Source organism: Ursus maritimus, unplaced genomic scaffold (assembly GCF_017311325.1).
Source record: "Ursus maritimus isolate PB19 unplaced genomic scaffold, ASM1731132v1 scaffold_6, whole genome shotgun sequence".
Lineage (NCBI taxonomy): Eukaryota > Metazoa > Chordata > Mammalia > Carnivora > Ursidae > Ursus > Ursus maritimus.
In genome coordinates this window covers 34864232-34885366 of record NW_024426774.1, presented here as the reverse complement: position 1 = coordinate 34885366, position 21135 = coordinate 34864232, and the positions used below count along the sequence as shown (strand labels likewise).

Here is a 21135-nt window from a genome sequence, read left to right as displayed (position 1 = left end):
TGCTCCACTGGAATAGACACATGGAGGACTATGCCTGGGACATATTTATTGGGACATTTTTTGCTTTCAGGATTGGTAAGAATGGTGAATGCACGGTTGCAGCCAACATGGCCCAATAGGTCTCAGACCCCTCAAGTAGGATGATCTGGGTCACCCTACCAGGCAAACAACCTACACTTGCTAGTGCTAGTGAAGGACAGGGAAATCTAGAAAGAGTGGTGGAAGAAGAAAAGGTAAATGTCAGTTATGGCCTTGAGACCAGTAGGAAGTAGTTTGTTCCATTAAACATTGAATATTATCTTTGAAAAATAATTTATTGAGGTATAATTGAAATATTATATTAGTTTCAGGTAAATATTAAGTTTTTTGCAAATTGCAATTAGCTACTACCTTCAGTAAGTCAAGATTTAGGTTTTAATGGAAGGCATGAGCAGTTCTTAACAGTGCAAGACGTGAACTTAAATGTGTCCTGTGTCTGGCTTCACATCCTTTCAACCTTATCTCTGATTCCAACTCTAACTTGATAAATAAACTCTTTGTGGGCTTTGACCTGTCCTCCACTTTTACTCTTTGACTTGGGCCTTCTCCAATGTTAGAGTGTGGAAATCCAGGTGGATCTCAGTAGCATGAAGCTTGTGCAGTCCAGAAATGTGTGTGTGTGTGTGTGTGTGTGCGCACACACGCTGGACATGGGGATTAAATGTCCCAGAGTTATTCTCAATGGAAAGTGATAAGAGCCCATGGGTATATGTTTGCCCCTGTCAATCCTTTGGTGGACAATTTTGAGAATTATTTGGCTGGTTCTACTCTCTTAGAAGGCCCTGATGGGATCCAACTTCACCATGGCAGTGACCATCTTGATATTAGGTGCTCAAGCTGACTTTTCATCGGCAACATGATGCCCCCAGCTTTGTTTTTCCTTTTCAACAATTCCTTGGCGATTTGGGGCCTTTTCTGTTTCTGCACAAATTTAAGGGCTGTTTGTTCCTGTTCTTTGAAAAATGTCATTGGTATTTTGATCAGGATGGCATTGAAAGTGTAGATTGCTCTGGGTAGCATAGACATTTTAACTATGTTTATTCTTCCAATCCATGAGCATGGAATATTTTTCCATCTTTTTGTGTCTTCTTCAATGTCTTTCAAAAGTGATCTGTAGTTTCTAGAATATAGATCCTTTACCTCTCTGGTTAAGTTAATTCCAAGATAACGTATGATTTTTGGTGCTATTGTAAATGGAATGGATTCCCTAATTTCTCTTTCTTCAATCTCATTAAAAGGATTATCCATCAAGACCAAGTGGGATTCATCCCTGGGATATAAGGGTGGTTCAACATTTGCAAATCCATCAGTGTGATAGATCACATCAACAAGAAAAGAGTCAAGAACCATATGACCCTCTGATGCAGAAAAAGCATTTGACTGATGCAGAAAAAGCATTTGACAAAATACACCATCCTTTCCTGATTAAAACCCTTCAGAGTGTAGGGATAGAGGGCACATTCCTCAATTTTATAAAAACCACCTATGAGAAGCCTACATTGAATATCATTCTCAATGGGGAAAAACTGAAAGCCTTTCCCTTAAGATCAGGAACACGACAAGGATGCCCACTCTCGCCATTATTATTCAACATAGTACCAGAAGTCCTTGCAACAACAGTCAGACAACAAAAAGGGATATCCAAATTAGCAAAGAAGAAGTCAAACTGTCTCTCTTCACAGACAACATGATACTCTATATGGAAAACCCAAAAGACTCCACCCCCAAATTACTAGAACTTAGAGAGCAATTCAGTAATGTGGCGGGTTACAAAATCAATGCTCAGAAATCAGTTGCATTTCTTGTTTAGATTTTCTGACTTAAATTCTATTTAGTCTGATGGAAGTGTAGCTACCGCTGCTCCCTTTTGGTTTCCATTTGCATGGAGTATCTTTTCCATCCCCTCATTGTGAGCCTATATGTGTCTTTAAAGTTGAAGTCAGTCTCTTACATACAGCATATAGTTGGGTATTGTTTGTTTGTTTGTTTCTATTTCGTTCAGCCACTTTATGCCTTTTGATTGGAGAATTTAATCCATTTACATTTAAATAATTATATACATGTAAGGACATATTCACACCATTGTACTGTTTTCTGGCTGTTTTGTGGTTCCCTTGTTCCTTTTTTCCTCTCTTGCCATCGTCCTTCGTGATTTGATAATTTTCCATAGAGATACACTTTGATTCTCTTCTCCTTACCCTTTGTGTCTACTATAGTTTTTTGCTTTGTAATTATCATGAGGCTTACTTGGATATTGTATAGATATAACAGTCTATTTTGAGCTTATAACAACTTCCATCACATATAAAAATCCTACCTTTTTACTCCTCCCCATTTTGTTTCTGATGTCATAATTTATACCTTTTTATATAATGTATATCCCTTAACAAATTATTATAGTTACAGTAATTTTTAATAATTCACCTTTTAACCTTTATACTAGGGTTGAATGTTTAACATATCACCATATTCCAGTATTAGAATATTCTGAATCTGGCTATAAACTTACTTTTACTATTGTCTTTCATGTTTTCATGTTACTAATTAGTATCCTTTCATTTCAGTTTGAAGAACTCTTTCATCATTTCTTGCAAGGCAGGTCTAGTGGTGATAAACTCCTTCAGCTTTTTGCTTGAGAAAGTCTATAACTCTCCATTTTTGGAGAACAACTTTTCCAAGTTAAATGTCTTCGTTTAGCAGTTATTTTCTTTCAGCGTTTGAATATATCACCTCATTCTCTCCTGGCCTGTAAAGTTTCTGCTGAGAAATCCACTGACAACCTTATGAAGGATCTCTTGTATTTGAGGAATTTTTTTCTCTTGCTCTTCTTAACATTCTTTGTCTTTTGTTTTAGACAGTTTTATTATACTATACATTAAAGAAGATCTTTTTGAGTTGGAAAGAAAGCCTTGGAGGAATTATGAGCTTCATGAATTTGGATATCCACATCTCTCCCCAGAGTCAGAACATTCTCAACCATTATTTCTTTAATAAGCTTTCTCACCCTTTCTCCCTCTCTTCTCCTACTGAGATTCCAATATGCATAGACTGCTTCTCTTAATGGTGTTCCATAGTTCATGTAGGCTTTCTTCACTCTTTTTCCTTCTTTTTTCCTTTGTTGTCCTCTGACTGGATAATTCCAAATGACCTGTGTTCTCTTTCACAAATTCATTTTCTGCTTGATCAGGTCTGCTGTTGATGTTCTCTATTGCATCTTTCATTTTACTCACTGTATTCCCCAACTTCATGATTCCTATTTGATTTTTTTTAAGATTTTATTTATTTCAGAGAGAGAGAAATAGCAAGAGAGAGAGCACAAACAGGGGGGAGAGGGAGAATAAGGCTCCCCACTGAGCAGGGAACCCGATGTGAGGCTCAATCCCAGGACCCTGGGATCATGACCTGAGCTGAAGGCAGACGCCCAACCGACTGAGTCACCCAGGTGCCCCTATTTGATTCTTTTTAATGATTTCTATATCTTTGTGAAAATTCTCTTTTTTTTCATGTATTGCTTTCCTACTTTTATTGAATTATCTTCTGTGTTTTCTTGTAGCTCACTGAGCTTCCTTAAAACAACTATTTTGAGTTACTTATTGGGAAAATTGCAGATCTCCATTTCTTTGGGGTCAGTTACTAGAAAATCATTGTTTCCCTTTGGGGGTGTCATGTTTCCCTCATTTCTCATGTTCCTTGAAGTCTTGCATTGTGATCTTCACGTTTGAAGAAGCAGTCACCTCCTCTGCTCTTTACTGACTGGCTTTGGGAGAGAAATGCCTTCCATCAGCCCTGCGTGAATTTGAGGCTTTCTCAGACCTTCTATGGATACACATGTTCCACACTTCTTATTCCCTCTTAGGGAATAGTTCTTAAGATTGTACGACTTCTTTTGATCCTGCAAAACCAGGATTAATGCTTGCAGTTTCCTGTTTACTTCCTCTAGGCTGGTACTGAATGCTCAAGTTTGTATGTTTTCTTCCAATCCCACAGAGTCAGGTTGGCCTTCTGTATGTGCTCACTGACTACAAAGGTTGGCTCTCGCTGCCCTTGGGAGTGTACACTGATAACTGGCCATGGAGTAGCGACGTGTGTGACTGAGGCATGTAGAGTAGTGTGGGTGCCTGTGGACCAACATGGAGGATCTGTAGGTGAGGTGTCCCCAGTGGCTCATAAGTGGGCTGCAAAGCAGTTAGGAGGATCCATGTCCAATCACTGTCCTCTGAGAGCCCTGGCTGCTATTCTCCCAGCTGCTCCTTGCATTCCATATCATGCCACACACCTCAGAAATCTGAGTGAGAGGAGAAAGAAATGGGCCTCTTGGGCAGTGTCCCACACAGCTGGGGAAGCTGGGTACTCACTCACATGCTCTCACTTTTCCTGTGGGAGAAATCACATGCCAAAAATCTCTCTTGTCACTAAGCTGTGCTGTCTTGAGGGAGGGCTGACATGGGTAAAGTGAAACTGTTCCTTTTACCCTCTTCAATGTACCCAATCTCATTATTTTTTGCTCCAACAGTGTGCTGGAACTTCACTGGACTCCTAGACTTGCCCAAAGGCACTGTCATCCTTGGATGGTTATCAGAATTGGTGTTCTTTGTGCGTAAGATGGCAGAAAACTCCTATTTCTCCATTTTGATGATGTCTTGTAATAAGCTCGTCTGTGTCTATAGAAAACTTTGTTGTGATTTTGATGGAAATTTCATTAAATGTATAGATGAGTTTGGGCAGAATTGATATTTTCCCACACAGAGTCATCCAATTGATGAATATAGTATGTCTCTCCATTTATCTAGGATTTTTTTTTTATTTCTTTCAAGCGTTCTGTAATTTTCAGCATATAGATCCTATGCATGTCTATTGGATTTACACCTAAGTATGTCATTTTCTTGGGAACAATTGTAAATGATATTGTGTGTTTAATTTCATTTTTCACATTTGTTATTAGTATACAGAAATGAGATCGATTTTTGTTTGCTGATCTTGTATCCTGCAGTCTTACTGAACTCAGTTCTAGGAGTTTGGGGGTAGAGTCCATGGATTTTTCTATGCAGATAATCACATGATGTGCTAACAGGGAAAGTTTTTATTTCTTCCCTTATAATATGTATGTTTTCTATTTCTTTTTCTTGCCTTATTGTACCGCTATAACCTCCAGCTCTATGTTGAATAACAGTAGTGCCAGTGGACATCCGTGACTTGATGCTGCTTTTAGGAGGAAAGCATTCAGCATTTCTTCAGTAAGCATGATGTCAGTTATATTTTTTGTAGGTACTTTTTATCAAGTTGAAGAATTCCCTCCTATTCTTAGTTTGATAAGATTTTACACCAACATTTTGTCAAAAGCTTTAACTGTGTAAACCAATATGATCATATGATTTTTTTCTCCTGTAGTCTGATGATACAGACTACATCAACTGATTTTTGAATGCTGAAGCAGTCTTGCATATCAGGAATAAATACTATTTGGCTATGGTGCATTATTCATTTTATACACTGTCAGATTCAATTTGTTAATATGTTGTTGAATATTCTTATATCTAAATTTACGAGAGTTATCGATATGTAGTTTTCCCTTTTTTGTAGTGTCTATTTTTGGTATCAGAGTAACACAAACTATATAAAATGAATTAGGGGCACCTGGGTGGCTCAGCTGGTTAAACATTCAACTCTTGATTTCAGCTCAGGTCATGATCTCAGGGTCATGAGATCGAGTCCCATGTTGGGCTGTGTGCTGGGCATGGAGCCTGCTTAGGATTCTCTCTTTCCCTCTGACCCTCCACCCACTCATGCACTGTCTCTCTTTTAAAAAATTAAATTAAATTAAAATTAAAAAATGAGTTGGGAAGTGTTCCATTCTCTCCTATTTTCTGGAAGAGATTGCATAAAATTGTTCCTTAAGTGTTTGATAGAATTCTCCAGTGAAACCTTGGCCTGGAGATTTCTTTGGAGGAAGCATTTTATTATTATTAAAAATTCAATTTCTATGAGATTATAGGACTATTCAGGTTGTCTATTCAAGTTGGTTAGGTTTGGGTGTTTATGGTTTTCAGGAATTGGTCAATTTGACTAAGTCATCAAATTTATTAATGTAAAGTTATTTTCTAATGTTCTTTCATCGTTTTCTTAGTTCCTACAAGATAACTAGTGATATACCCATGTTCATTCCTAATATTGGTTATTTGAGTCTTCTTGTTCTTTACCATACCTCCAGGGTTAGTCTAGTTGATGACCTCCATTTTAGCTGTGGAGGTAGGGGCTCAACTCTCCACTGGATCCTGCTGACACTGGGGTACAGGGTTAAGCATATTGGTGATTTGTTTCACCTTACATCGCCTCAAAGGGTCTTGTTGCTGCTGAGTAGAGGTGGAGGCTTAGCTTACCAATGGGCCCTGCTGACATTACCCTGATGTAAAAATCTAAGCTCCACTTGCTTCCACTCGGCAGGGATAAACAAATTGAGGGCTTCAGAGGGGAGGGGGGTGGGGGAATGGGATAGGCTGGTGATAGGTAGTAAGGAGGGCACGTATTGCATGGTGCACTGGGTGTTATACGCAACTAATGAATCATGGAACTTTACATCAAAAACCAGGGATGTACTGTATGGTGACTAACATAATATAATAAAAAAACATTAAAAAAAAAAAAAGATTAGTTCCCTGCTGGGCCCTACCAATAGCGCCAGGTTGAGTAATGGGAATGTTAACCACCTGCTCCCTGCTTCTGACTACTTCCATGGATCAGAAGTCAGGTGAAAGATCAGTTCCTGCCAGGTCATGCTGAAATTGGAGTGTGTGTGTTGTGTGTGTATGTGTTTAATTTTTCCATTTTGTTTGACTGATGTAGAGATAGTATTGCCAGAAAGCTTTTTTGTTATTAGGCCACCATCTTCCCTGTCCTTTGGCTAGGGAGAACAGGCTTTTCTTGGAGTTTGTCTGTACCTATTAGAGATTCAGGTCATACGTATGTGCCCTTATCTAGGATTTATGGAAGGCAATAAGGAACACAGACAACTTACTGCCTTTTCCTTCCTCCGGTTCCAAGGTCCCTAGGCAGCCTGCCTTCTTCTTTCTCTCTTTCAGAGTCTTCCTATGCTCATTTGTGTTATGTCCAGAGTGTTCAGTTATTAAGAGGAGGACCTGGGAGGAATAGGGCCATTCCATCTTAGCAGAACCACAAGTCCCTGTTTTTCTTTTGTAAAAACACCAAATTGCGATCCCATTGTATATATAATTTTATATCATTTTTACTTACCATATCATAAGTTTTTAATTTCTGTAATAAACTCTTTGTAAGTACAATTTTAAAAGCTATATAATTCCCCACTGAGTGGCCAGAACATGATTTACATAATCGTTTTCCTATTGTTGAAAATTTAGATTCCAACATTATTGCTATAATAAATAATGTACTAATGAAAACGTTTGTGCCCTAAAGTTTTCTGTATTTAGGATTATTACCTTAGATAGTCCCAGAAGTGGAATCACACACAGCCTAATAGCAACATGGAAGAGTGCCTCTTTTGTTCTCACCAACACTGGGACTTCAATATGCTTTTTTTAAATTATAATAATATTTTTTTATTATATTATGTTAGTCACCAGACAGTACATCCCTGGTTTTTGATGTAAAGTTCCATGATTCATTAGTTGCGTATAACACCCAGTGCACCATGCAATATGTGCCCTCCTTACTACCCATCACCTACGCTTTTAAACGTGAGCAAATTTGATGGAGGAGATAGTAGTGTAGTATGCCCTCACGTGCATGTCTCAGATCACCAGGGAGGTTGATCGATTGCCCTCCTTTTATAACCTGCCTTCTCACGTCTTTTGCCCGTTTATCTTCTGGGTCCTCAAGTATTCTTTTGGAATAGGCTTCCCAGTAGAAGAATCTGACTAAATAGGTACAAGAAGAAGTTTTCTTCAACTAAAAAAGATATAGGTTAATGTCAAAGATCAGCTAGGAGAGAAATAATTTAATCCCCTGTTCAATCACTGCAAAAATCAAGTGCTTAACAGGAAAACACCTGCCAATTAAATGAAGACATCAGATGAAGATAAAACAAATGAAACACTTCAGATTTCTGGATAACTCTTGATCTTGAAAAGTATGCTGTTTAAGAAGAATAAACATTTCTTGAATCTTACCTGCAGCATAACAACATTGTCACCTTCAAAAGTTACAAACACATCTGTGTCGCACTTTAGGCCTGAGATTCGGTTTTCCATCATGTAACCCTATTGCAGAGAAAAGAAAGGAAACATATTGCAAATTTGCAATTCCACCATTATAAAGGACTAACATTTTCTTTGAAATTAAACAAAAATACAGAAAATGGAAAAGAATAAAACAACTATAGTTTTCCTGCCCAGAATAACCATTCTAAGAATTCTGAAACAATACACTTGCTTTTGATCCATAAATATTATTGTGGGTTTTCATTATTAGTAAAAACATTTGAAAACAGTCATGTCACGTTTTTCCAAAATATTTCAACAAACTGTGCTAATTTTTTTCTCTCTTTCAAATCTTATGAATTCTAATAAATGTCAAGAAATCAATGATTACATCCTAAAATATGCAGGAGAATGATGCCTCCCCCACCCCAACCCTTTCAAAATTAGCAAATATACCTGGTTCTTGGGACACAACATAAAAATCCTAAATTGCCACTCTGCATGTTAATATCATTAAATACTTTGCATCGTAAATTCACACTCCAGTTTCCAGCTAGTTTTTTCTTTTTTTTCCCCACTTCCTGAAATCCTTATTTAAATGGCAGTAGCCTGCTGCTCATTTTCAAAGTGTTGACAGTATTTCTGCACACAAACTGGGAGAAGCAGCTGCTCAGGAGAAAGTCGATCAGCCCCAGGCAAAATGTGGAGCCGCAAAGTTTGCCTTTGTTTGGCCTCGGGCCCTTCCCCTCCTGAAGGCCCCCGTGCTGTATTTCTTACAGTTCATAGCTCTCCCCATTAAATTCCCAGAATCTTTCCCACTCTCAAAATCTCCTTCACAAATCAATCCTGCCTACGTAAGTTATATCAGAGGTGACTGTCATGCTACTTCTCCCAGGAGCATTTGCATTTAGCCCTTCAGCTCTGAAGAGGGAATGACAAGATTCAGCCCCTGACTAAATTTTCTTTTTTTTTTTAAAATGTTTTTTTATTATATTATGTTAGTCACCATACAGTACATCCCCGGTTTCCGATGTAAAGTTTGATGATTCATTAGTTGTGTATAACACCCAGTGCACCATGCAATGTGTGCCCTCCTTACTACCCATCACCAGCCTATCCCATTCCCCACCCCCCTCCCCTCTGAGGCCCTCAGTTTGTTTCTCATAGCCCATAGGCCCTGACGAAATTTTCAAGCCACACGGGGCCTCACACAAGAGTGCTCCCAGGGGCAGCCAGACACTCCAATCTCAATGTCCCTTAATGCCTTGGGGGACCACCTTTATTTCTGAAAATGGCCACTTGAGTCAGGGAAGCCAGAACTTCCGGGGACCTGCTGCCCTCAGAGCTCCGAAGTCCCCGAGCATCAGTGCTTCCTGGCCTAAGAGCCTTCCTCTGATGCCCCTACTTCCCCTCCCTGCCACCCAGGTCAGCATGGCGGCAGTGTGCGCAGGCCAGACTGCGCAGTGTTCTCATCTGCAGGAATGCTTCATTACTTTCGTAAATGTAAACAGGGTGTATGTATGGAAAAATAAATCAGTAACATTTCCAACCTCCCCCAACCCTGCCCCATAACCACAGGGTTCAACCCGCCCCACAGGCAGACCATGTGAGATTAGGTTCTGACTGACTGTGACCAGGCCACAGAGAATTTCCCCGCCGCAAGGCCGTAGCTGACTCATTTTCATCATTGTCGTGCCGCCATTGATCGAGTACCCACCACAGGCCGGATTCTGGACTGGGTGCTTTACCCAACCCTCACTTGTTAATCCATATAACCCTCTTCATTCTTACAACAGCCACGTAAGTAAGGTAGGCATCACCCCATCTGACAGATGAAGAAAGGGAGGCTTGGGAGCTATGTTGGAATGTTCTTAAATCTCCATCAAGTTCTGGTGTGGAAAAGATTAACACTTACAGATACCACCTCGGTGTTGGGAAGAAGCATTCTTATCTAAGAGGCATAGCTGCTAAGTGCTCAAATAAAGATTTTGAAAAAACAGAATACTTCTTCTTTCGGTGTTTTGCTCTGGTCTCCCCTAGTACGGGTGCGAGTGTCATGTTCTCTGTTGTTCTCTGATGCTTCTGAATGTGTTCACGCTCTGCCCTGGGGAAAACCAGGCCACCAGGGCTTTAAAATGACCTGAGAGATAATCTACTCAAAATACAGCAAAATCAGCACACGAGTAACAACGGTCTCTCCGAGAATGGGCAAGAGAGTCCTGTGAACACACAGATGCTCTATCTTATGTTGGCTCTTCCAATGCAATATGATTTATCTCTCTTCTAGATGGTGAATCTCAACTTTGAACCCCTCTTCATGTTTGAAAATCAAGTAAAACCACATGATTGCTTTCCCGATGATTCCAGACTCTCCAGGGCCCAGACCCAGCTGAGGTACGAGGCTCACAGCCGTCGCAGAGCCTGCAGACAGCTGAACATGAAACAGCCAAGAGAAAACCCAAAGCCAACCGTTCAAGGCACGGCTGTGGCCAGCACATTGCTTCCAACCTCTGGAAACTACCAAGGGCATAGCTATGATCTAATTTCCTCAGACTAGGCCAGAGAGGCCCATCCTCATAAACATCTAAATCTTTGAAGTATCTGGAGTGACCCACTGAGAAACTAACAAGGTTCAACAAGTCCTCGGTATCTGTGTCCTATGTGACAGAGAGTTACTGAACGCAGACTTGCAGCCATCTTCTTGAGGGACTTAAATTCTACATTTGGATCCCTGAATTCTCTGGGGGACAAATGATTATAAACACTGTGTGTGTGTGTGTGTGTGTGTGTGTGTGTGTGATTTTCCAATTAAAAATGAACTGGGTTTTTTTAATTAATTACTAAAAGTAGTACATAAGCATTATTTTAAAAAATCAGAACACAGAGAAAAACCAACAGAAAAAAAAAATAAAGTCATCTATAATCTTATGATGTGGGCAATAAAAGGGTGCCTAGGAAAGAAAGACCCCGAGAAGAAGGCTTGGAATAGGAACTGAGATTGCGAGGACAGAGGTAAGTGTTGGGAGGAGGAAAGTGGGGAGGGACTGGGAAACCAGAAAGACAGATCTGGATAAAGGGAGCCATGGAGTGTTCTGGAGGGAGGAGGAACATGACTGAGGATGTTGCAATTAGAGGAGACTGAGGAGTGAGTCAGGTGTGAGGAGAGCCAGAACCGGTGAGCAAGACAGGAAAGTAAGAGTGCTGGATTTGGGGAAAGAGGAAATATGTTAACCTCATAGGCACCCAGAGCACCCATGGGTGGCAAGCTGAGGGGCAGTCCTGGGCTCTGCAGCCTGAGACACTTTCCACGTCAGGTCACAACCCAGCACTTGTTACCTTCCCAAGGCTTTATAAACCAGAATCACAGGATGTGCCAAGAAAAGGGATAGTCATGGTCATTACTGAGGACCAATGTTCTGGGTTACGTCCGATTTTTTATTTCCACCCTTCAAAACAACATCTCAGCACCCCTGTTTGGGGATGATGAGAAAGTTGAGGGTCAGTGAGGTTTTCCTACTCTGTTTCTGCCACAGTGACTCCTTGCCAACTCCCCTGGGGTTTTGCAATGCTGTTCCCCCTGTTTGGAGCAATGCCCCCCGATCTCCATGGGGGCTCTCCCTCCTCTCATTTCTGTCTCTGGTCCGAAGTTCCCACTGCAGGGAAGGCATCCCTGGTCCTTCTGTCTAAAACAGCTGCCCCATCCACTACCCTCTCCTCCCATCTCTTTACCTCAATTAATTATTTTTTCTTATAGCATTTCCAGGTGTCTTTCTGAGCAGAGGACATTGATACACAGACACACAAAGACGGAAGGCCATGTAAAGACACAGGGAGAAGACAGACGATTGTCTACAAACCAAACAGAGAAGCCTCAGAAGAAACCAACCCTGCCAACACCCTGATATTGGACTTTGAGCCTCCAGAACTGTGAGAAGATAAATTTCTGTTTTTTAAGGCATTCGTCTGTGGTACTTTGTTATGACCGGCTGAGCAGACTAGGAAAGGGTGCGGGTGCTCACACGCACACATACACTGAGAGAAAGCAACGTGAACTGCTGCTCTAAGAGGATAAATCCTCTGGAGTTTAAGGAAATCCTCCTCTAAGCCATTATCTCAAGGTGCTCAACAGCACCTTGGGAAATGAAATGGTAGTCCATAAGTTTTCTTTTTTCCACGCTGGACTCCTAAGGGGGGGCATTTGCTTATACATTTCTGGTTGGGGTAGGGGAGCAGAAGAGAAAAAAGAGGGAAGGGAGGGAAGACACAGGTTTCATCCCCCCAAAAGTGAATAATATTTTCCATTAGCTTATTTCACCCTTAATTAAAAAAAGAAACATAGAATAGACAGAGGGAACTCTAAACTCCACGCTCCCAAAGCCAACAGAATCCTCAGGGGGTGATGCAGCCCAGAATCCGGTCTCCGTGAAGAAAGAGCACACTGGCTAGATGTGTTACCCTATCTCTGCCTTCTGGGTTACATCGAGCCTCTTAGCAAGTAATTGTGAATGTCATTAAGGTTGTGTCCCGTTTCAGTAAGAGCCCCATGAAACATATTTTATGATTCAAGCTTTGTACACTGAAAGTTTAATATTTTCCTGCTGGTTTTAACATCTCTGAATTTTTTTTTTTTACTGTATGATTACATTTAATAAATGGATCAGAACAAATTAGAAACAGGCTTTCTTCCCTCCTTTTAAACAAATTGAGGGTAAATTTTGTTAATTTGAAGAAGAAACAGACAAAATCCATCTTACCTTAAATTTGTTAGGGGAGGGTTGATCGGTAATACAGACACTGACCCACCAACCAGGAGGGACTGTGTCTTAGGGTCGTGTTAATTTGTACCTATGTATCCCCAGCACCCCAAGTGGGGCGGAGCCTGTACACGTGGGCAGCTGACGTGTGTGAGATTCACTGCACCTTTTCCTGAGACAGCCATAGTCTGAGTGGAGGCTTCTGACAGCCAGAGTTCAAGGCCCAGCAGATGATGGATGTTCCTATGGAAGTGAGGACAAGTTGTCCTGCCCTGTCCTGTTTGCTTTGAGGTGACCTTGCATTGTCAGGGCTTATGAACTGGGGAGAGTGGGTGGGAGGAAGTTCATTCATGGGTCCTGTCACCAAATGTATGGTGAGTCTCAGGCCACAGGCACTATGATACACACTGCAACCACAGACACAGTCCTGTCCTCAGGAGAGAGACAGGTGTTGGTCGGGTAGACAAATAAAATATAGGTAATTAAAAAATCTGTGGTAGGTGCCAGAAAGGAGATCTGGGTTCCATGGGAAAAAAATAATAAGAAAGACCTCTTCTAACCTAGATGCCAAAGAATGTTTTCAGACGGCTTGTTTAACTTGGAACCTTAAAGAAGAGAAGTCAGCCAAGCTAGAAATTGCTCCCGGTGAGAGAACAGCATGTGCAAATACCCTGAGGCCACGAAGGAACACAGAACATTCAGGGACTGGGAAGAAGGCTGAGCTGGAGGTGGTAAGTTGGGGGAGAGTGGCCCAAAGATAAAGTGGAAGAGGTAGACAGGGTTCCAGTGACTCAGGAGTGATTTGGGGATTCATTTTAGGTTAGTTTAGGTGCAAAGTCATAAAATAATTTTGAGCTTTGGAGTAAGATGATCTGTGATTTTAAAAGATGACTGTAACGCTGAGTTAGCATAGCCCATAGCAGGTGAGAGAGAAGTTGGACAAGTTGGTGGCAGAGACATGGAGGCATGAAGGTGGAGGGAGAAGGGCTCAGAGCGTTGAGTATGTGCATGAGAAGGAGGAAGGCTGGGCCACTTGAACAGTATGTGTATGGTGTGCTGTCTACTGAGTTGGAGAATCCTGGAGCAGGAGGATGTTTGAGGGAAAGATCAAACACTCATATCTGTCAATGTTAGGTGTGAGAGAGTCTGTGAGCTACCCAAGAGCACCAGTCAAAAAGAAAGTTAGATATGAGACTCTGGGCATGTTAAAAGATGTCTGGGATGGAGATGTAAATTAGAAAGCCCTCACCAAACAGGTAGTATTTAAAACCTCAGGAAAAGAGAGAATCATCAAGGGTGTGAATACACAGAGAAGAGAGGACTTAGACTCATGTTCTGGAAAATGCCAACATTCAGAGGCACATAGAGGCATACTGGCAGAGGAGACTAAGAAAACAAAGAAACAGGAAGAAAGCCAGAGAGTATGGTGTCCTGAAGGCTGAGAGAGAGTGTGTCCCGGAGGGAGAGGTCCGCTGTGAAGAATGCTGCTGAGCACTCAAGCAGGTGAGGACTGATGAGTCCTTTGGACGGAGCCACGAGGAATCAACAGCAACTGGACTCAAACTGTTTAGGTAGCACAGAGCGGGGGAAGCCAGGTTTGTCTCCGGCAATATGGTAGACTAGATATTCTTTTAAAAAACTCTCCAGTAAAGGGGCACCTGGGTGGTTCAGTCAGTTAAAAGTCTGACTCTTGGTTTTGGCTCAGGTCATGATCTCAGGGTTTTGAGACTGAGTCCCATGTGGGGCTCTGTGCTCAGCACAGAGTCTGCTTGTCTCTCTCCCTCTGCCCTCCCCCTGTTCTTTCTCTCTCTTAAATAAATAAATAAAATCTTTAAAAAAAAATTCCCAGTAGAAATGAAAAAAAATATGGTCATAAAATATTTTTAAAAAATCATTTAAAATACATAGTCAAGCTCATAAACAGAAGTACTCACAGGCAGAACACAAGAGAGAGCATGGACTCCAAAAGGGTAGCAGGTGTTGAAGCCAGAGAAGAGGTTATATAAAGACGCCTACATAAACACGGTCTCCTGGAAAACAACACCTACCATGGGTGAAGTAAGAAAACACCACCCCTCACCCAAAAACATAACAAGGAAATTGGCTAGTCTCAGCTCTGGCCGTGGGTGGAGGGGGGGGGAACATCTTTCCTTAGAATTTTCAACTATGCCCGCATTTAGATGGCTCTGGGGCTAGAATCCATACTCCTTACGAGGCCCTCAGAGTCCCAAACTGGGGAGGCAGTTTAAAGCAGGTTGTTTAAAGCTGGGATCTTCAGGCAGCTGGCAGGAGGTAAATACAGATCCTTGCTGGCCTGAAAGAACTACCAAGATAAACTTCCAAGCACCACGGGCTCAATTTTAAAAAGTCACAAATCACGAGGAAAAATAAAGAACAATCAGAAGAGATAGACAACAACAGCATCAGATCTGCAAATGCAGCACATACTCATATCAGCCTAAAATACCTACAAGTGGATAAAATCAAGAACACGGAGAGACGGTATACAAAATAGCAATGGCTAAAATTTTCCAGAATGATCAAGAGACATAAATCCACATATCGGGTAAACTCAAAAAACCCAAATAGGAAAAACATAAAAACAAATTAATACTTAGGTACACTATAGTAAAACCATAGATCATCAAAAAATAAAGCAGAGACTTCTTAAAAGAAGCAGAGACTCCCCCCGCAATAGATTGCCATGAAAAATTACAATTAGACAGACAATTGATTCCTCAGCAACAAGGGAATCCAGAATGATAGTAAAAACTTCAGAATACTGAGAGAAATAGATGTCAATCATGAATTCTAAAACAGTACTTCATCTTTTAAGATTGAGCATAAAATAAAGACATATTCAGACAAATAAAATGCAGGTTTACCACCACAGACCCCACACTAAATGGTATGCTGACAAAGGTACTCCAGGAATAAGGACAACGGCTAAAGGGATGCCAGAAGGAATTGTAAGCAAAGACACTAGCAGAAGGCAGTAATTCTAAAGAAACCCTGGTTCCATATAATAATAAATACAACGGCTAATTGGTGGAATTAAAAAATGCAATACTGGAGTAACGGACACGATAGCACAGAGGGTGGGAGCTGGTGGTTTGGGAAAGCAGTCTAAGCCCTGTGTTGTTTGAAAAAAAGAAAGATGATAATTAACTTTAGACTTTGTATGTTAAATGTGCATATTAAAACTGCTAGAGTGGGGGCACCTGGGTGGCTCAGTTGCTTAAGCATCCAGCTCTTGATTTCAGCTCAGGTCATGATCTCAGGGTCATGGGATTGAACCTACCATCGACAGAGGGAGATTTTAGCCCACTCAATAATTGATAGATCAGACACATCAAAACCTCAGTAAGAATAGAGAATATTTGAATAATGCCATGAAAATGCTTGCTCTATTGCTTACATTTAAAACCCTGCATCCAATTACTGAACACACATTCCCTTGAAACACACATGGAAACGTGTGCTTCAAGGGAAGTAGGCCATAACCAATTTCAAAAAATCTTTATCCCACTGGCCGTTTTCTCTGACTACCTTGGAATTAAGTGGAAAAATCAATATAATAATAATTATTATGATAACAACAAAACAATGAGAACAGTTACTAAAAAGAAGGCACTAGCAGAATATACCCTGTAGCCAAACTGGCTGGGTTTAAATCTTGGCTCTGCCAATGCAGGAGCTGTGTAATTTGGGGAAAATTGCTTAAATTCTTAGTGCCTCGTTCTTCACATACATAATATTGAGGTTATAATAGTCCTACTTTGTGGGGTGTTGTGAGGATTATATAAGTTAATCAATTTAAATGCGAAGACTGGGGTTTGACACATAGAAAGAATTATCAAAGGTTAGCTATTATTTTTTTTTTAAAAACACTAGACATTAGGAAATCTAAAAACATACTCAATTCCTGGGTCAAGTAAGTCATGATGGAAATTAAAATATACTTAGAATTGATAAACAGAAATCTTATTTATCAACTTATGGTTGGTACAGGCAAAACAGTTTTTAAAAAGAAATGTTACAACTTTTAATGTTTATAATAGAAAAGGAGAAACTGTAAAAATTAATGAGATAATATCCAACCTAAGGTACCAGAAGAACAGCAGGAAAATAAACCCAAAGAAAGTAGAATAAAATGAATAATAAAGATAAAACTCAATTAAATAGAAAAACTAGATACAATCTGGACAGGATCAACAGAACCAAAATTTATTATTTGAAAAAAATACAAAAATAGAATACAAGATAGGGGGATGGGAAAAAGAAACAATATTAGGAATGGCAAAGGGAGCATAACTATAGATAGAGCAGGGATTGAAAAGATAAAAGGATATTATGAACTTACGCCAATAAATTTTAAAACTAAGAATAAATGGAAAAATTATTGGAAAAATATAAATGATGAAAATAAACTTGAGAGGAAAAGAAAACCTGAGTAGCTGTAACCACTAAAGAAAGAGAATCAATCATTAAAAATGTTCCCAGAAATAAACCACGAATTCTATACAGCTTTACAGGTATTTGCACCAAATTTTCAAGGAACAGATAATTAAATTTTACACAAACTCCTTAAGAAAATAGAAAACATGAAACACCCCTTCCCAAAGCCATTTAATGAAAGTGGTAAACTTCGATATCCAAATTGGACAGGGTCAGTGCTAGAAAGGAAAAATACAGGCCAACCTCACTTGTTACTGGAGATGGAAAAGTCTTAAATAATCTTAGCAGACAGAACCAACAGTGTATTAAGCACACATACACACCATGACTAAGTCTATATCCCCAAACTCAAGATTTGTTAAACATTAGAAAATTTATTAATGTAAATCCACTACATTAACAGGCTAAAAGGAGGGAAAGGTACAATTATCTCAATAAAATAAATTCCCTAAAAATCAAATCATTCATAATATTAAAACCAATCAAAAAAATAAACAAACATACACACACAAATGTCTCTTCAGAAATGAAGGGTAAAACAGACCTTCTTTGACATAACAAAGAATATCTGCAACTATATACAACTCTATGCCAACAAACTGGACATATTAAAGAAATGGAAAAATTCTTAGAAACATACAAGTTACTAAGACTGAATCAGGAAGACATAAAAAATCTGAATAGATCTATTACTAGTAAGGAGAAGGAGTCAATAACCAAAAATATCCCAGTGAAGAAAAACCAGGAACAGATGGTTTCACTGGTGAATTTTACCAAACATTTGGAGAAGAATTAATACCAACCCTTCTTAAATTCTTCCAAACATATCAAAGAGGAGGGATCACTCCCAAATTCATTTTATGAAGCCAGTATTATCAATACCAAAACCAGAAAAAGGACACTAGAAAAGAAAACTGCAGGACAATATCCTGATGAATAAGGATCCAAAAATTCTCAATAAAATACTAGCAAACTGAATTCAGCAGCATGCTGAAAGAATCATTCACCATGATCAAGTGGGATTTATCCCTGGGATGCCAGCACATGCAAATCAATCAGTATAATATACCACATTAATAAAATAAAAGAAAATAATCATATGATTATCTCAATAGATGCAGAAAAATTGTGGAAGGAGCCGAGATGCCCTTCAACAGATGACTGGATTAAGATGTGGTCCATATATACAATGGAATATTACTCAGCCATCAAAAAGAACGATTTCTCAACATTTGCTGCAGCATGGACAGGACTGGAGGAGATAATGCTAAGCAAAATAAGTCAAGCAGAGAAAGACAATTATCATATGGTTTCACTCATTTATGGAACATAAGAAGTAGGAAGATCGGTAGGAGAAGAAAGGGAAGAAGGGGGGGTAAACAGAAGGGGGAATGAACCATGAAAGACTATGGACTCTGGGAAACAAACTGAGGGCTTCAGAGGGGAGGCGGGGGGGAAATGGGATAGGCTGGTGATGGGTATTAAGGAGGGCACGTATTGCATGGTGCACTGGGTGTTATACGCAAGTAATGAATCATGGAACTTTACATCAAAAACTAGGGATGTACTGTATGGTGACTAACATAATATAATAAAAAATTATTATAAAAAAAAAGAATGAAACGACCAACCACTCTTACACCACTCACAAAAATTAACTGCAAATGGATTAAAGACTTAAATGTAAGACCATAAACCATGATACTTCTAGAAGAAAACATAGGAACAAAGCTCCTTGACATGGGTCTTGGTAAAGATTTTTTAGATATGATACCAAAGCACAAGCAACAAAATAAAAAATAAATCAGGGAGACGGCATTGAACTAAAAAGATTCTGTGCCATAAAAGAAACCATCAACAAAATGAAAAGACAACTAATGGAATGGGAAAAAAATATTTGCAAACCATATATCTGATAAGGGGCTAATATCTGATGTATAAAACATGAAGAACTCATATAACTCAATAGCAAACAAAACAAAACAAAATTAAAAAAAAAACCCAAACAATAACCCAATTAAAAATGGGCAAAAGACTTGAATGGGCATTTCACCAAAGACAATTTACAAAAGGCCCACAAGTAAATGAAAAGTGCTCAATATCATTAGTCATTAGAGAAATGAGTTAAAATCACAATGAGATATCATCACCTCATGTCAGTTAGACTGGCCATCACCAAAGAGACAAGAGATAACAAATGCCAGTGTGGATGGAGAGAAAACAGCTGTGCACTGTTGGTGGGATTATAAATTGGCACTGCCACTATGGAAAACAGTATGGAGGAGCCTCAAAAAATTAAAAATAAAACTACCACATAATCCAGCAATTTCACTTCTGGGAATATACCCAAAGGTAATGAAAACACTAAATTGAAAAGATATCTGCACCTCCATATTCATAGCAGCATTATTTACAATAGCCAAGCTATGAAAACAGTTAATGAATGCTTGAATGGATAAAGAAGTCGCAGTATACACACATGCACACGCACAGATACACACAGAGGAATATTACTCCACCATAAAAAACAAGGAAGTTCTACCATTTGCAGCAACATGAATGGGCCCTGAAGGTATTATGCTAAGTGAAATAAGTTAGAAAGAAAGACAAATACTGTATGATCTCATTTATATGTGGAATCTTAAACAACAAAAAAAAAACAACTCACAGATAAAGAGGTGAGACTTGGCATTAGCAGAGGCAGAGGGGGAGGGAGAATTGGAGGAGGGTTGTCAAAAGGTACAAACTTCCAGTTATAAAATAAATTAGTACTAGGGTTGTGATATAAAACATGACAACTACGGCTAACACTGTTATATGATACACGGGAAAGAAAATGAGTATAAAATCCTAAGAGTTTTCATCACAAGGAGAAAATTTTTTCCTTTATTATTTTCTTCCTATTGTATCTCCATGAGAAGACAGATGTTAGCTGAACCTATTGTGGTACTCATTTCACAATATATGCAAATCAAGCCATCTTGCTCTATGCCTTAAACAGTGATGTATGTCAATTATTTCTCAATAAAACTGGGGGGAAAATATCTGCAACATACCCACACCACATAACATCCTTGATGGTGAAACAGTAAGCACATGCCCTTTGAAGTCAAGAATAAAATTTAGGTGCTTGTTATCGATCATTTCTTTCAACCATTGCACTGGAGGTTCTTGCTACTTCAATAATATGACAAAGAAATAAATAGAAATAATTGCAAAGGAAGAAAGAAGCCATCACTTGTCACCAGTGATATGATTGTCTACACAAGAAACGCAAAAAAAAACTACAAGCAGATTATTAGAATTATTATGGCAATTCAACAAGGTTGCTGGATATAAGATCAACATAAAAAGTTGAGATCCATATGTATACACTAGCCTGAAAGGATTAGTTAGAAAAGATTTTAAAAGCTATCATATATACTATAATAGATATCCGCTCCATGTCTGTCTCACCACCCATACTAGTGAAGCATCAGGAGGCATGTTCAAGATATGCAACACCATTCCCGAATCAAAAATGACTGAGTTGGGAAGTACTACAACTCAGACTGAGTCAGGGATTCAGCACTGGATTTATGAGACACCATCTCAGAGCATAGCTGGAATGGAGATGCTATAAACTTCATAGCCAATGGGCAGCCACAAAATGCAGAGGAACAAGGAGAATAAGCAGACACTCAGCAAAGGCTGAGACTATGGGACCTGAG

The 21135-nt window shown here is 39.5% G+C and overlaps 1 protein-coding gene across 1 annotated transcript in view; it reads right to left on the bottom strand.

Moving 5' to 3' along the window:
• The window catches only part of ACOXL (acyl-CoA oxidase like), a 317436-nt gene that overhangs the window by 130852 nt on the left and 165449 nt on the right, over window positions 1–21135 (bottom strand). Inside the window, exon 13 of the mRNA XM_040623184.1 lies at window positions 8184–8273. Coding sequence (XP_040479118.1) covers window positions 8184–8273 — 90 coding nt within the window. The remainder of the gene's footprint in view (window positions 1–8183; window positions 8274–21135) is intronic.